The 16,228-nt window shown below is 40.5% G+C and overlaps 1 protein-coding gene across 1 annotated transcript; it reads right to left on the bottom strand.

Moving 5' to 3' along the window:
* Positions 1-3: 3 nt before the first annotated feature.
* tubgcp4 (tubulin, gamma complex associated protein 4) lies at positions 4-15,694 on the bottom strand. The gene is made up of 18 exons (XM_039794407.1): positions 15,492-15,694; positions 14,060-14,188; positions 13,635-13,757; positions 13,368-13,421; positions 13,183-13,239; positions 12,213-12,292; positions 9,235-9,436; positions 8,979-9,144; positions 8,003-8,127; positions 7,838-7,888; positions 7,653-7,758; positions 6,021-6,125; positions 5,091-5,235; positions 3,631-3,808; positions 1,787-1,921; positions 1,575-1,691; positions 1,349-1,488; positions 4-1,179 (listed from the first exon to the last, which is right to left on the bottom strand). The coding sequence occupies exons 1-18, from the start codon at positions 15,567-15,569 to the stop codon at positions 1,173-1,175; spliced, it is 1,998 nt and encodes a 665-aa protein (XP_039650341.1). The 5' UTR covers positions 15,570-15,694; the 3' UTR covers positions 4-1,172.
* Between the last annotated feature and the right edge of the window lie 534 nt (positions 15,695-16,228).

Here is a 16,228-nt window from a genome sequence, read left to right as displayed (position 1 = left end):
AACAAGGTTTTCAATATTTACAGTTTATACAAGGGCCGCATCACCCAAAAGAAAAATAACACTTCCCACCTAATCCAGACAGTGTTAGGTGTACGTGCTAAGTTTCAGCCCTATACTGTGGAAGTGAATGTAACTTTGTAAAGTTCACAGCCTTGAAAAATGACAGTTTAACATTCAACAGCAGCTCCTCTTTCTGTTATAAAGAAGGTTTAAAGTCTGAACTGAAGTAAATGTATTGCGGGAAACTACTTCAGTACTTTAAAGGAATAGTTCAACATTTTGAGATATCCGCTTATTCACTTTCTTGCCGAGAGCTAGATTAAAAAATCGAAAGTACTCACATTTGATGCTAAAAATAAATCTACAGCCAGGAGACGCTTAGCTTAGCTTAGCATGAAGAGTGGAAACAAGTAGCCTGGCAGGCTACGTCCAAAAGGTGTTTATGCTAAGCTCAGCCAACCGTCTGCTAGCTGTGGCCCGGATGAAGGCGAGGTGTGTTGGTAAAGTTGGTCTGCATGCTACAGGGGTTGCTGGAGCTTTGACCTCTGTAGCGTCTTCTTTAACAGATGAGAGTGGTAAAATGCTTTACAGCTGGAAGCAGATTTCCTAAAATGTTGAACTATTGCTTAAATAAAATAAACAGTTCTTAAACCAGGCTGTAATTGTTGAAGATTATGAAAGCTTGAGTTTGTGCGGCTCAATCAAACCAGGCTTGTCTCGTTATGTGTTTAATCCACAGACCTTAATGATCAGATGTCACTGGAACTACTTCCTACCAAAGAAATAGTCCCACTCAAATCTGCCTACAGTGATGTCATTGTGTCTGAGAAAACTTTGCTGTTGTTTTTTGTTGTCATTTTTCAGTGCCAAGAGCGCCACAAACACAATCCCATCCTCCTCTGTTTTATTGAGGTGGCGGCAGAAATTTCAGAGGAACATATGTGAACATCTCTGGATGTAAATCAAAAACTTATCTGCATGACTAAATATCTCTACAGATGAGTGAGGAAAACAGGATTGTATAACTTGGGTGAGCTAACCCTTTAAAAGAGCATTTTAACCGGCATGCCACGCTAACAGTATTTTTGTTTAGAGCAAAAGGACAAGACTGATGGCAGTTTCTTCTTGGCTTGGATGGAAATGTCTCCATATCTGAATCCTTTGCGCTCTTCTTAAATACTGAAAAGAGAAATTTGAAATATTTGGATTAATTCTAAGAATCGTCTCAAGAGTGTCAGGTATGTTGGATGGACATTTTCTGCTCTGAGACACGACAATCACAGAAGTTACCTAAACAACATTTTTAAGCTGAGAGGATAATGGCGCACGGTGGTATTGTGTGTCCTACCTGCCCAGAGTGCCTCCGGCCTGGGTGTAGTATTTGTTGTAGTCCAGTCGCAGTAACAGCTGAGCCAGATCGGAGTTTATCTGATGGTTCCTCACACTCGAAAGGATTTTAAACAGCAAGGAGGACTGCCGTCTAAAGCCCTGGAATCAGAATGGGTCTCTGTTACAACACATATGTCTTTACACGTCCCAACGTTCGACAAAAAAGGAGATTTAAGCGACCCTACCTTGACCAGGATATCCAGCTGAGCAGTTCCCCTCTCGTCCAGTGACATCACACTCTGACTGACCAGTGAGCAGAAGGTCTGACACAGCTCCAGGATCTCATTCAGACAGTGGAATACCTGAGGACAGAAGCATGTATAAAGACTTCATTAAGACTCGGAAAAGTGGATGAATTTGAAACAGCTCCAACATAATTGGGCTCGGCGACCAATACCGGCTTCAGGAGGATGAAGGACTGGGCGAGCAGGTTGCTGAGGAAGTGGTCGTGGGCCAGTCGGATGCTCTCAAAGTCTCTGGTGGAGTTGATCTGCTGAAGCAGCTGAGAGAACTGGGACTCCAGCACGTCCACCTGGAGACCACCAACAGGAGAAGAGCTAATGCAATGCTCCGATCATACGGGTTAAAAGCCGCGTCTGGGGCCAGGTGCGCAAAACAACAACGCATCAGGACTTTTTTTCACGACATTTATAAAGATGTGTGTACACGTGTATCGTTTTTGGTTTATTAAATCTCAAGAATTTGGAAACTTGTAGGCCATTAGTTGTAAAATCTGGACCTTGGGTCGATGAAAAGAACAACAGAGAAGCCCAAATGGCCGTCTTTGTAACACTGATCAAGTTCTCCAATAAGAGCAGTCGTCCTCCTTGACAACCATCACATGAGGCTGTACCCGTGTATAGCATCGATAGCGTCAGTATAGCATCACATGTACCTATGAATCATCATCAAACTTAAGGAAAAGTCATCAATAATGGGTGTACAACGACTTGTATCGAAATACAGTTTGCTTAAAAGAATCCTACGAGAAGAAACCCTAACAGGAAATAATAAAACTTAGAAAAATACATTTTGATAAGCATATTACAGTAGATTTTAAACACAGCGAAATTGGTTACCAACCAATTTCCCTTTCATTATTTGATTCTGTCTCTCACCTTATTTTATATTCCCACACAATCACACCATGATTGTTTAATTTTTAAAGTTTTATTATACGTTATCTATATTGCTATCATTGTCTGGTGTTTTTACATAATAACAAGTAAGCAGATGTGTCACTTGCAGCTACTGGCTTTTTTTTTTTTAAGTTATAGTGCGTAGTTTGTGTCGCCCCCATGAGGAATTCTAAGTAATGACATCAAAACTGTCGGCGTGTCCACATGATACAAGCCTTCTGTGACCGTGACCGTGCACCGCCCCCACCCCTCCTCCGTGCAGTTGCTAGTAACCAAGGAGACACGGAGGATTAAAAAAACATGATGGACTCTTCAGAAGAGGTCGTTATCTTCACTCGAGTTTCTGCGCGGGAAAGTCACCGGACGCCACAATCTTCTGAACATAGTCATACTGAGAAATACAGAGAGAGTTGTGTGGAGCTGGTAGTCTTAATTAGCTTTGTAGCAACTCATTTGGTAACGTCTTGAATGTAACGGACGTTCATTAATATCAAAAAGTTACACACTTAAGCTTTAATTAGGAACTTGGTCCACAATCTTGATTATCTTGTAGCAGGTTACTTTTCTCATCCACGTGAAGAGGAGTCTTTGAGGATTCTGGAAATACATTTAAACGGTGGTAAAGTTTTGTTAAAAGGTCCAACGTGTGGGAATTTCTCCCATCTAGCGTTGAGATCATATATCGCAATCAACTCTCTCGCGCCACGCAGTTCAAAGTACGTATTACAGCTACGGTAGCCTTCACGCTTCAAAAAGCCGGCCTCTTGCCGGACTCCTATTCCTGAAGTTTGGATTTTTAATCTGTGTGGTCCTCCATATTTCTTTATTCAAACTCGCTGGGATCGGGAAGCTATGATACCCATTAGCAGCGTTAGCAGCACCTGTGAGTTTATCATGTGACAGCGAAAACGCAAAAGGCGGAGCAGCAGGTTTTAATTAAGCGATTTATCTTAAAACTGGGGCGAGGATTTCTCCTAACGACCATGGTTTATAGTATGTGCAGGATCTGTTTTGATAAATACCGGTTTGCATGTGGTAAAGGTGCATGAATACATATTGTTTATACATCTGGCTCGGGGTGCCTCTTTCGCTGAATTATTACCTGCAAGTAGTACTGCAGGTTGTCGATCAGGAACGCCATGTGGTTGCGTAGTCGCCACTTAACAGCGTCTGTCTGGCTGGACTTGAGGTGTTTCCTCTGCATCTGGAGAGCCCAGCAGTGCTGCAGCTGCGACTGCACCCGCCGCACACTCAGCAGGTACCTGAACACAACGTTGTACCTGACCACAGAGAGGAGAGGATGCTCACCAGCTGTACTCAATACACACAGATAGTTAAACTAGAAAATGCATTTCCTGCAGAAAATGCTTGTGAATGCTGAAAAGCTAAACTGGATTGCCGGCATAACTGCGTAAGGTGAAGTAGTGAGAATAGTTGGAAAAGTGGGAATGGTTTTAATTAGCATACATTGGAATATATGAATTTTTTTTTTTTTTAAAGAAAAGTCATAGTATAGGTATGTCGAAAAAAGTCATAGTATATTGAAAAAGTGATAAAAAAAAAGTCATAGTATAGTATGTCAATAAATAGTAAAAACATCATAAAAAGTCACTATAGTATGTCAAAAAAGGTCATAATATAGTATGTCGAAAAAGACAGAGTCATAGTATAGTATATCGAAAAAAGTCATAGTATAAAATGGTGAATAAAGTGATAAAAAAGTCACAGTAAAGTATGTCGAAAAAAGTGATAGTATGTCAAAGAAAGTCTGGAAGAACATGCAAACTCCACAAAAAAGGGCCGGCCTTGAGTGGGAATCGAACCTCAGTCAGAGTCTGCATTGCCTAACTGCTGGTGCTAGTTGGAGCGCTGCTGGCCACTGAGCCACCAAATAAAGTATGTTGAAAACAGTCACGGTATAGTATGTTGAAAAAAGGCATTAAAAAGTCATAGTATGGTGGGTGTAAAAAAAAAAAAGTCCAAGTACAGTATGTCGACAAAAAGTGATACAAAAATCTGTGTATAGTATGTTGAAAAAAATCATAATATAGAATGTTTAAAAATAGTATAGTATATTGAAGAAAAAAAAAGTGATAAAAAGTCAGTATAGTACTGTATATCGAAAAAAGGCATTGTATAGTATGTCAAAAATAGTCATAGTATGTCAGAAAAAGTGATAGTAGGTCAAAGAAAGTCTGGAAGACCATCCACAAAAAAGGGCCGGCCTTGAGCAGGAATCGAACCCACTCAAGGCCACTCAAGCGTTGTTGGCCACTGAGCCACCAAATAAAGTATGTTGAAAAAAGGCATTAAAAAGTCATAGTATAGTATGTTGACAAAAAGTGATAAAAAAAGTCAGAATATAGAACGTTACAAAAAAATCATATTATATCGGAAAAAATGTATAGTATAGTATGTCGAAAAAAGTCATAAAAAGGTCAGTATAGTATATCGAAATGTCTGGAAGAACATGATAACGCCACAAAAAAAAAGGCCAGTCTGGTCTGGGAATCAAACTAAATTAGCATTCACACGATAATAGGGAGTCAAATGAGTACGCACTTCTCCAAGATGGCGGGAGTGAAGAGGATGTGCAGCGGCCACTGGACCTTGTAGATGAGACCGAGAGCCGCCCAACCTGTGGGAGGGACCTCACGAGGGGAGGTGTCTTGGGGAGGAGTGGCTCCATCTCTGGAGCCCGTCGCCTCTAAAATTAAAAATTAAAAAAACAGCCAGGCACAATAACCATTAAAGGCAGGGTTGATTATGTTGAAAAGCTATCTCCTCGGGGCTCCGTCTAACCCCTGCCCTCGGGGCTCCGTCTAACCCCTACCCCTGCCCTCGGGGCTCCGTCTAACCCCTACCCCTGCCCTCGGGGCTCCGTCTAACCCCTACCCCTGCCCTTGCTGTCAGGGTGTAAAGACCATTTCAAACAATAAATAAAAAGTGTATATTGGAAATAGTTACCAACCACCTGCCTTTAACTGCATTAAATCCCAGAGATAAGGAGAATGAGCCATGTGGATGAATCACTGTGTCCACAGTGTGTGTGTGTGTGTGTGTGTGTGTGTGTGTGTGTGTGTGTGTGTGTGTGTGTGTGTGTGTGTGTGTGTGTGTGTGTGTGTGTGTGTGAGGAAGGCTGAAGGCTTTGGTTGGTTTCTGTAATGACTGGTAACTAATCTGAAGCATTAGTTTTAATACCAATTGATTTCAGTTGACAACATAAGCTACAACACAGTGGGTGATATGTTAGAAATAGGGCTGCAAATAATTACATAAATGTCTTTCAAATGACTAAGCGTCAACTCTATTCATTTTGTAACTGTTCTATCATAAAACCACTGGATGGCGCTAAACAACTAATAAACAAGAGTATGTTTCTATTTGTATTCATTTCTGTGTATAGTCACCCAGGTGGGTTTTTTTTTCCTTCAGTATCCTACACCGATTTCTATCATGAACATATACAGTAAGCCGTGGTCAGCAGCACACCTTTGTCTTTGCCCTGGTAGTCCACAGTGAGGTGCAGCAGAGGCAGGAGGTTGTCGTCGTCCAGGAGCACCTTATGAGCCGCCTGCTGAAAGGCCACGTTCACATCTGTGGAACAGAAAACACCGGGACATTAAAACACACCAAGCTCTGTCGCCAGAAATAGTCCACGAGTCCGGACTGTAACTGCATTTTATGAAATGAAAACTGCGGTGCGAGACGCCTGCAGCCGCGATGCAGGCTGCTGCTGAGAAGCTGCCGTTGGGATCTGCTGCTGGTACGATAGAAATCAAACCCACTCTGGCCCCTGCACACTTGGCCCCTCCGCTTCGCCCCCACTGCCTGTTCACGTGTAGGTTTCTCGACATTAAAGTGCCCATATTATGAAAAAAACACTTTTTCTGGGATTTGGGCTTTTGTGTCTCTGGTGCTTCCACACACATACACACTGTGAAAAAAATCCATCCATGGTGTTCTGAGTGAGATACGGTTTCTGAATGTGTCCTGCCTTCAGTCTCCTGGTGAGCTGTTCAAAATCGGCCTCGGACTGTGACGTCACAGTCCGAAATGAGCTGGCTAACCACAACCGTTAGCTCGTAGCGTTAGCGTTAGCCGGCTAACGCTAACGCTAGCATGCTACGTCGTTCTCAATAGCAAAGCACTGCTACAACACACACAAGTTCACCATAATCTACAAAAGAACTACTTACATGTGCGCCCTCATTTAGAAGTCTCCCAGCTAATCCTGCCTTGTAACTGATCAAAGTTGTAGAAACAGCCTTTCTTTTACTGTCTCTAGAGTTAGCTAGCTGACATGCTCTACATCTGAGCTACTGAGCATGTGCGAGTGCAATCAAAGATAGTACAGAAGAAGAAGATGAAAAGAGGTCTCACTCTGTAGCTAAAACAGAAACCAGGTGAAAAGAGGATCTGCAGCAGTGAGAGAGAGCTGTGCCGTACAACAACAATATGGTGTTTTTTGAAAATTAAACCATGTAAACCTATTCTGGTAAAACCTTAAAATACAGTTATGAACCTGAAAATGAGCATAATATGGGCGCTTTAAGGGGCCAGCCGTGACAGGTTGGAATGTCGCAGCAGCAACAACTACACAAGCATTCGGTGCAATTTAACTACTGAATAAAGGAAAACTACTACAAAAAAACGACTGATCTTTTTGCAACCTTAATAGCACGAATGGAATGGAAATCATCTACACCAAAAGCCTCCACGCGGCTTTCTGATGTTTATGTTTCTAAAAATAGAAAAAAAAAGATCAAATACTTTCTAAGAGGATCAAGCAGAAAATTCTACCAAAAAAAATAAAAATGGGACCCTGTACTGGCTTACTTTGAAAGACTTACTACACTTCCCTCTTAATAGCTGCTAAGAATTGGAAAGCACACTGATTACACTATTTGCTATCATGAGTAATAGAAGAATGGTGGGTTTTTTTCTCTTTTTTCTTTTATTTGTTTCTATGTTTCTTTATCCTCCTTTCCTCGGCACAAGGGTTTGTTGTGGGCGGGATGGGGTTAATAGAATTATGTCTTGTTATAATTGACAATGTAGTGTTGCGCTGTATATCGTACCTTCTCTAAAACAATAAAAAATACTTTGCATATTCAAATGTACCGTGCTCAGTGACGGCTGTCGGAGGCGTCTTCAGCATGTGCTGCGCGAGGTCGATAAAAACCTGGTAGAGCTCGCCACGGCCCAGCAGGTAGAAGTCCTTAATAATCTGGAAGAAAATACAGACGTCAACACTGTTCATTTTTGCACGGATTTATGACCCAGAACCGAGTGAGATTAATACAAACCTTGAGCTGTTCGAGCAGATCGGACTCCTCCACCATTAACGTCCAAAGATGCTGCAAGTCAGTGAGACGGTATTTAATGTTGTCACCTTGAGCGCGTGGCGACTTACGTGAATGTTTTTTTTGGTTAAAAGATTAAAAAAATAATGCAGAACTTTATGAGCTCACCTCTGCCACTGTGCTCCTGATGCGATCAATCAAATTTTCAAAATCCACCAGGCTGAAAAGAGGCTGCTGTTTGAGTCTGTGCAGCTCGGCAGCAAACATGTCCTCCTGGTGCTTCAGTATGGAGCCTAAAATGAGACCCAGCCCATACCTCGTGTTACGTTAACAATATGTTATGAAGTGCAACATTTTCTATTTTGAAATAAAGGTTCTATAGATCAATAAATTGTTGAATGTGCGGTAGCGGTGTGACGGCACTTCCTCGTAGAGATGCACATCAGTGTTCTCTATGCCCTGGTGCCAGACTGAAAGGCTGGAGGTTGTAGGGACAGGTTTGGGAGAGGGTTGTATTTTGTGTGGCGTGTAAAATGTTCAAAATAAATAACAAAATGTAAATCGGACACATTGGATTGGCTTATTTTTCGAACTTAAATAATTTTTTGGGTTAGAGAGAAAGTAGAGAAAATAGATACAGAAAAAAGTACCTTTGGGTGGTGGTTAGAGCTGTAATCGGGCCTTAAAAGTTAGGCCCGAGCCCGACAAGTACATTTTGATTGACAGCTTTTTAAAAGCCCGAACCCATTTATAGCCCGACATTATTCAAACACAGCTCTTTTAGGTCAATTGGAAGTTGGAACAAAGAAATAAAATAAGTCCTCCAGAGGCCAGCCTCCGTTTCACCTCCTCAGCATCCATTTTCGTGCTAATCGAAACGCATCACCTGACCGCTCATTTACAGCGCAACCGGGAGCGCAAGCCAGACCGCAAGCCCGAGCACGGTTCAGGCCCGTGTAAAATGATAGAAATTAAGACTGGGCAAAGATCTCCAGCTCTAGTACCAGTACTGAATTTCCGGGACCTGTATCAGTACAAAAGACCTTTGAGTAATGAGGTTTAAAAACCCTGCTCTAAGTGATAGAAACAACAATTTGAGTGTGCCAGTACAAGATTTCACTTCGATCACAGCACGATAGATTACCAGCTCTCGATGGGCTGTGGTTGTGGTTTTCAAACATCTGGACGGACTCTCCAACAAAGAGGATCTTCTCGGCCACCCTGATGGGAATGTAAGAAGGAAGCATCTCTGTCCGCAGCGAGAACTGCTGCAGAGACGGGGCCAGCATGTTCTCCTCCTCGATCAGCCTCTGCACCGCAACGCAGACGCACGTTATTAAAAACTCGGTTTAAAAATACGTACCGATCTCTTGGCCCGTGTGTCCGACTGTAGATCTCACCAGGTCCTGGAGTTCTCGGAGCTGTTTCCCGCTCAAGCCTCCCAGCCCCAGGTCCTCCTCCTCCTCCTCCTGGTTGGCGGCAGCTCCTCCCGCGCTGGGCCCCTGCTTCACGAAAAACTCCTCGCTTTGGTCCAGCAGCAATCCGTGCAGCATCCAAGCTGCGAGCTGCTTGTACATCACACCATGGCACACAGCGAGGATCCTGCACAACGCAAAAAGATCTCTGTATCTTAGTGTGACATGTTAAATCAGAGAATATGACAATACAGAGGACTTTATGACATGCATTCTAGTGCATGACAATGCACATTGCAGCTCAAACACCCATTAAACGGTAGAGCTGGGCGATATGGAAAAAATCTAATACCACGATATTGTTGACCAAATACCTCAATATCGATATTGCGGCGATATTGTAGGGTTGACAATTGGTGCTTACAAAAAAATATTTACACAATGAGATTTTTGATAAATAATACAGTCCCTCCAGAAAAACGTGATTATGCGATCGCATAATTCAACGCATAAACAGCCAAAGTCCGCATATTTATGCGGGGGCCGCATTTTTTTCAAATACGAGGCACTTTTGCCGCAAAAATTGCTGATTTCCATGAAAAATATGCGGGGCCTTGCATGATTTCATAATCCCCGCATTTTCGTTGCAAAAAAGTCACATATACAAAAAATTACATCACTCTACTGTAATCCAGCCATTAAAACCAGGGACAGATAACAATTGTCATATCACGATATTAAGATATCCAAAATCTAAAGACGATATCCTGTCTCATATCACGATATCGATATAATATCAATATATTGCCCAGCCCTTTGAAATGAAAAAAGAAATGTTTTACAAAAAAGCAGAAATCAATCATACGCTATATTTGAGCTTTGCCCAATTCCACCCCCATAACCCTCCAAAATAAGAAATATGAGGGGTAGCGTTAAAATAACTTATAATAATGGAATGGAGGGCCATTTATTTTTACTTAATCTAGTTTAAAGTTGTGTCATTTTTTCTTGAACTATTTGCAGGGTGTTACAGGGTAGCTATAACCGTCATGCCAAGTGCTGTGGTGACAAAATCTCTTTTTAAAAAGGACATGGGGAGAGCTAAACAGTTCCTTCATCAGACAGGTTCTGAGCTGGGACACCACAATCAAAAGAAGAATGGAAAAAGGAAGAAATTAATATAGACAGCTGACATAAAATTTAAAACACACATGCAAACATCTAAACTTAATAAAGTGTCAAATAGCCACATGGAACCACAAAGATTGTTACAAAATTAAAAGCAACTGCAGTGAAGGAAGGACACACCCATACCAAATGGAAAACTTAAAATTAAGTAAATTAGTATGTATTTAGTATTGATGAAATCACACACAACAATGAGCAATTTCAAGAGACTTTTTAAAATGAATGTATTGATTGGGTATGAGAAGGACTCAATGTGATTGTATTATGTACTGACTGTATTGTTCTTAGGGTTGTATATTATGTCTAGTTTGGATGGGTTATTATTCGCGTTGAAATAACAGATGAAACACTGACACCAGTAGGTGTTTGCAGGAAAAGAAAAAGAAAAAATAGAATGTGTATGAATGTGTATATGTGCCTGTAAGTAGGTGTAGGTGTGTGTGTGTGTGTGTGTGTGTGTGTGTGTGTGTGTGTGTGTGTATGTGTGTGTATGTGTGTGTATATATATATATATATATGTATATGTATATGTAGGTAAAGGTACTTTATTGTCACATACACATCCAAGCTGCCATCAGGGAGGAGACTGCGCAGTCTCCGGGCCAAATCCAGCAGGCTCAAAGACAGTTTGTTCCACCAGGCTGTCCCTCCCTCCTCACTCCCCCCTCTGCCCCCTGCCACAGACTAGGACTGCACCACCCCACCTCCCCTCCCAACACCACTCATACACTCTGTACTCAGGGACTGCACATTTCACTTCCCCCTGTTTATTGCACTACACCGCCCTACCTCACCTGTTAAAACATTTGAAATACTCTTTATTTATCCTATTTAATTTCGTCATGAAAATACTCAAGTGGCTTGATTGTGATTCTGATTGTTGATTTTTATATCATGTTAAATTGTTGATTGCTTATTTTATGTAATGCTAAATTGTTGATTGTTTATTCCATGTCTTTTCTATTTATAGAAAACTTATTTTTTATTGCATTTTACACCGTGGGTGCGAGAGGACTGAAATTTCATTTGTGCCGTATGTCATGCATGTATAGCACATCTGACAATAAAGCTGACTTGACTTGACTTGACATGTAGCGAAATTCATTCTCTGCTCAAGGGAGCAGTGGGCAGCCAATCACAGCGCCCGGGGACCAACTCCAGATCTGAGCCAGTGCCTTGATCAAGGCCACTGACTGGAGAACCTAGTGGAGAACCTAGAAACCCGGAGCACCCGGAGGAAACCCACGCAAACATGAGGAGAACATACACACTCCACACAGAAAGGCCCGGAACAACCTGGATTCAAACCCAGAACCTTCTTGCTGTGAGGCCACAGTGCTAACCATTGGGCCACCATGCTGCATATATGCATGTATGTGTAGGTATATTGTACATGTATGAATAAGTGAAGAATTAATTTTTTTGTATATAACTAATTTCTTCCTACTCCTTTTTGAACATGGAAATCCTAATTTGAATAATTTACAATAATTTTGAAAGATAGGTTTGCGGAGTATGTTTGCTTGTACTGAAAAGTACGTGTTCCTATTTATCTTTTATTTAAATTTTTTAACATGTTCAAAATAAACTTAATCAAACAAAAACAAAGTATTTAAAAAACCCTTCATCCAAAACATCTATTGAAACAGGGTAACTTGGTGTCTCTATATCACCTAACAAGAGAACATATTGCTTTGTATTAAGTGCCTAGCTCACCTCAATAATGTAAACACCACTTTGAAAGTTGCATTAAGGTCTTTCCCAAAGGGACTTACTTTTCCAAGGCCATGCGTACAGGAGGAAGCCCCCCACAGCTGTGCTTGTACACCGTCTCCAGGATCTGACAGCCATGGATCTAAAGCAGCGCACAGCAGACAACAAGTACACAGCAGTCAGTTCTGCTACCCAGCCGTTACTCTAGATCAGAACATCTAGTTTTCGATTTCATTTTCTTTAAGAAGCTCCCACGGTGCCACCCTAGCTTTAATGTCATGTTTTGGTGGTCTCTTTGTTCATTTAGTTTACATAAAATGTACTCAGAAGGGAGCTTCACCCTAAAACAATACTTGTGTTTGCAAGTTGCTGAGCAAGTTTTAGCAAATTTTGGCAAAACAAAATATGTTAAAATCACTGTTAGATTTTATCGGCTACCTTCTTTATTTTGGTGATCAAATTTTAAAGAGACAGTACGTACAGGTATATACACGCCTCAAAAATAGAGCATAAAATATATATTTACATACATACCTATACATATGCATATACACAGAAATGTATGATTAACAACCATGATAAAAAATTAATTAAAAAAATAAGTAAAATAAAATAAATAAATCATCGGCTACCTTCTTGTCAATATAGTCAAGAGGATGTGACAAGATGACATAATTAATTAATCAGCAGTAACTGACACATGATGGCATGTCATTGCTGCTTTCCACCTCAGAAGAAATGTGTGTTTTTCTCTCTTTCTTCACTTTAACCAGGGTCCCTGCGGTTACATACGACGCCTTCATTTTTTTGCTCAATTTATTATTTGGGCTTTTTTGTGAAGTGGAGGCCTGTCACAGCCTTTTTTTGGTTGACCAATTTGTCCGCTTACACCCAGGCTAATTTCTTGAAAGAGAAAACTTACATTGGTAATAAATGTGATTCTGATCCTCTAATCATGTGCAACACGGGCAGCACTGTACGCCGCCCTGAACTTACATTTGCCGGTGAACTACTTCGATAAACAATCCTTACCTTCTGTGATTTTATTGACTCTACAACCACCATCACAGAAGGAAACAGCAACTGGAACTTAAAGAAAAAGTACAGTGTTAGACAAACATATGTTTAAATGTAGAAAGACTTTCCACTGAGAGTGTTTTTAGTATATTTTCAATGGAAAAATGTCTATGTCTTTAGAAGTTTAATTCATGCTTTACCTGATCGAGCTTGTAATTCACATGAGATATTGTCAGATGTGGATCTCCAAGAAACTAAAACACACACACACACACACACACACACACACACACACACACACACACACACACACACACACACACACACACACACACACACACACACACACAAAAAAAAAAAAAACACACACACACACAAAAAAAAAAACACACACACAAAACGTTAAAAGAGCACCCTGTCCCATGATGCTGCTCCATTTATTCTTGTTGGCTGTGTCATTATTCTACCTCTTGTTCGAGGTCCAGCAGGGCCTGTCTGTACGGCTGCAGTATGGAGTCCAGCCCTGTGCAGAAAGCCCGCAAGTAAATTCCATGAAGTCCCGTCTGGTTAGGCTGGTTCGTATGATGTTCCTGAAGAAACAATTGTTGTGAAAAATCCAGGAAGCATGATTTATCCATTTTATTAACAGAGAAACCCTGTCTTGGACAGGGAAGGCTAAAGTACTCTTTAACAAACTGAACAGCTCTACAACTCTACAGATGCAGCCAAACGTCAACTGTAGAGATACAACTGAACATATTTTTTATTACATTGACTAAAAAATTAGTATTCATACTAAAAAGGTGAATCTCTAAAGTGCCATTTTAGAATTGAAATTTGTAGCTAAAAAAATCTAAAATGATGTTATATGGCATCGAGGGACTTTACTCACTTGTTGATGCACATGGCCTGTGTGTTGTTCTATGAACTCGGTAAAGCGCATGTAATCTGAGCCCAGTTTAGAGAGCCGGTTGAGGACACTGGACTCACTGGGGTGAAGGAAGGGAAGGTCCTGGGACACCTGTGGGTGGAACAAAGTTGCACTTTTCATGTTTAAAGAGAAACACTGTCGGGCATCCAATACACAAAAGTAACTGTGGCACACAAGGCAAAACACGTTTGTTCCTCTACATATAGACTAGTCAAGTTTAACACTGTAGAATGCCAGTGTTACACCACTGTTTAAGTGAGGCTTGCCCGTGAATCAATTGGTCTAACTTGCTGTGAATCAACATATCAACAGTTCTGTTCCTTGCAAGCAGAATGATCTCTTGTGCAAGGTTGTAGCCCATCCTTGCATGCTGTCATGGTGGGGTCTCTCCTAAAATCAAGGAAGAAACTAAAGAAAGTTCACTAAATAGTTGCGCAAGTTATTTAGTGATGATGATGCTTTAGTAAACAGTTTGGCACGGCAGTGCAGTGGTTAACACTGTCTGACTGTCACCTCACTTTTGTGTGACGTTTGCATGTTCTCCCAGCTTCACTTTCCTCCCAAAGGTCCAAAACTGCAGGTTAGGTGAACTAGGAGGCTCTACATTGTGTATATATACAACTTTATTAATTTCAAGGCAAGGGCAATTCTTGTGCAGCAGTTGTGCAATACGTAGGAAACAGTGCAAATGAATAGAATGCTAAATAAAACAATATCAACAATAAAGATAATCAATAATTAGCAAAAACATGCCAAAAGTAGACTCATAAAATTAAAAAAAGGTCAGTGGTAAAGTGCAAATCCAAAACAGAGCAAAAAAGAGAGCAGAGCTAAAAAGGAACGAAGCGTGTTAACAGTCAGCTATTTATATGTTTGACACTTTTAAAGCTCTATAAATATTATTTGTAACTCCATTCTAGGCTCTACAAATTTCTACATGTAATGTTATATAACAGAACTTCATTATTGAATGCAACTATTCACTTTAAATGTGTCCTCATTTCCATATAGTCCTGGTTATTATTATTAAGAAAATGAGCAACATACATCTAGCTATATTTGGAGAAGATACTTGAAGAGGCAGATACATGGAGAAGAGTGCCATTTTTAGCCTGGAACTGTTTATATATTCAATATATAAACAGAACAAATATATTGTTTGTATACTTTTGTAAATATCACCTCTAACGTTTAATTGCTGAACCAGCCTCTCCTTAAAATAATGTATACTAGCATGCATGTATAACTACACTGCCAGCAATGACAACACCATCATTTCCATATGCAATGTCTGTTAAAAAATACCCTGTTTTAAAAGATTTAAAAAAAATGTGTTACAGCTAGCTAGCAAGAAGCGTTGCTTCGAGAGCTGCCTGCAGTGTTTCAGTTTTACCTGCAAACCTGTCCGTTTGTTCCATGTGAAAATCGTCCCAGGGTATCCACTCAACGCCAGCAGCAGCTCGTGGATCATGTTAATTCGCCTTTAGTTGGTTAACGTTGAAAATGCAAGTGGGAGCATCTCATTCAGCCACCAAAACAAACTGCCGCCCGAGCTGTCGCAGGTTGGCTACGTCACGACGCAGCGCATCACGGAGCAAAGCATGGAGCAAAGACGTAAACTCAATGCGTAAACTACGTTCGTCCATTGACAGTAGTATCAGAGAATGTCAAATAAGGCTCTGGTAGTATATGGTTCAAAGCCAGTCTACGGATTTTAGAAATTCTTTGGTTCCGTCTCTCTGCTCCACCCTCAGAACCATTCTTTTGGGCTTTGCTTGAAAATTTTGGCTAGTTGGAAAGTTAAATAGAGTTTCTTTAAAATCTTACATAAATATATCCAGCAAAAAATAAAAGACATTATAGAGATTTATTTATTTATTTATTTATTATTATTATTATTATTATTATTATTATTATTATTATTATTGTTATTATTATTATTATTATTATTTATGTATTATATATTATAATGAATCATATTATCCGGTTTTGCAGCGCAAAGACACGTTAGCAAAACATCCTATGTTACTCCGGGGCTTAACCATAGACTGTAAAATTGGGCTTAAATGAGCTCTGACAGATTTGGAATCATTTTTGTGCCTTCAAGATGATTCCATATGCCCGATATGT

The sequence above is a fragment of the Perca fluviatilis genome, chromosome 3, assembly GCF_010015445.1.
Source record: "Perca fluviatilis chromosome 3, GENO_Pfluv_1.0, whole genome shotgun sequence".
NCBI classification, from domain to species: Eukaryota; Metazoa; Chordata; class Actinopteri; order Perciformes; family Percidae; genus Perca; species Perca fluviatilis.
The sequence above is the reverse complement of the archived record's forward strand: the minus strand, read 5'-3'. Positions and strand labels throughout refer to the sequence as shown.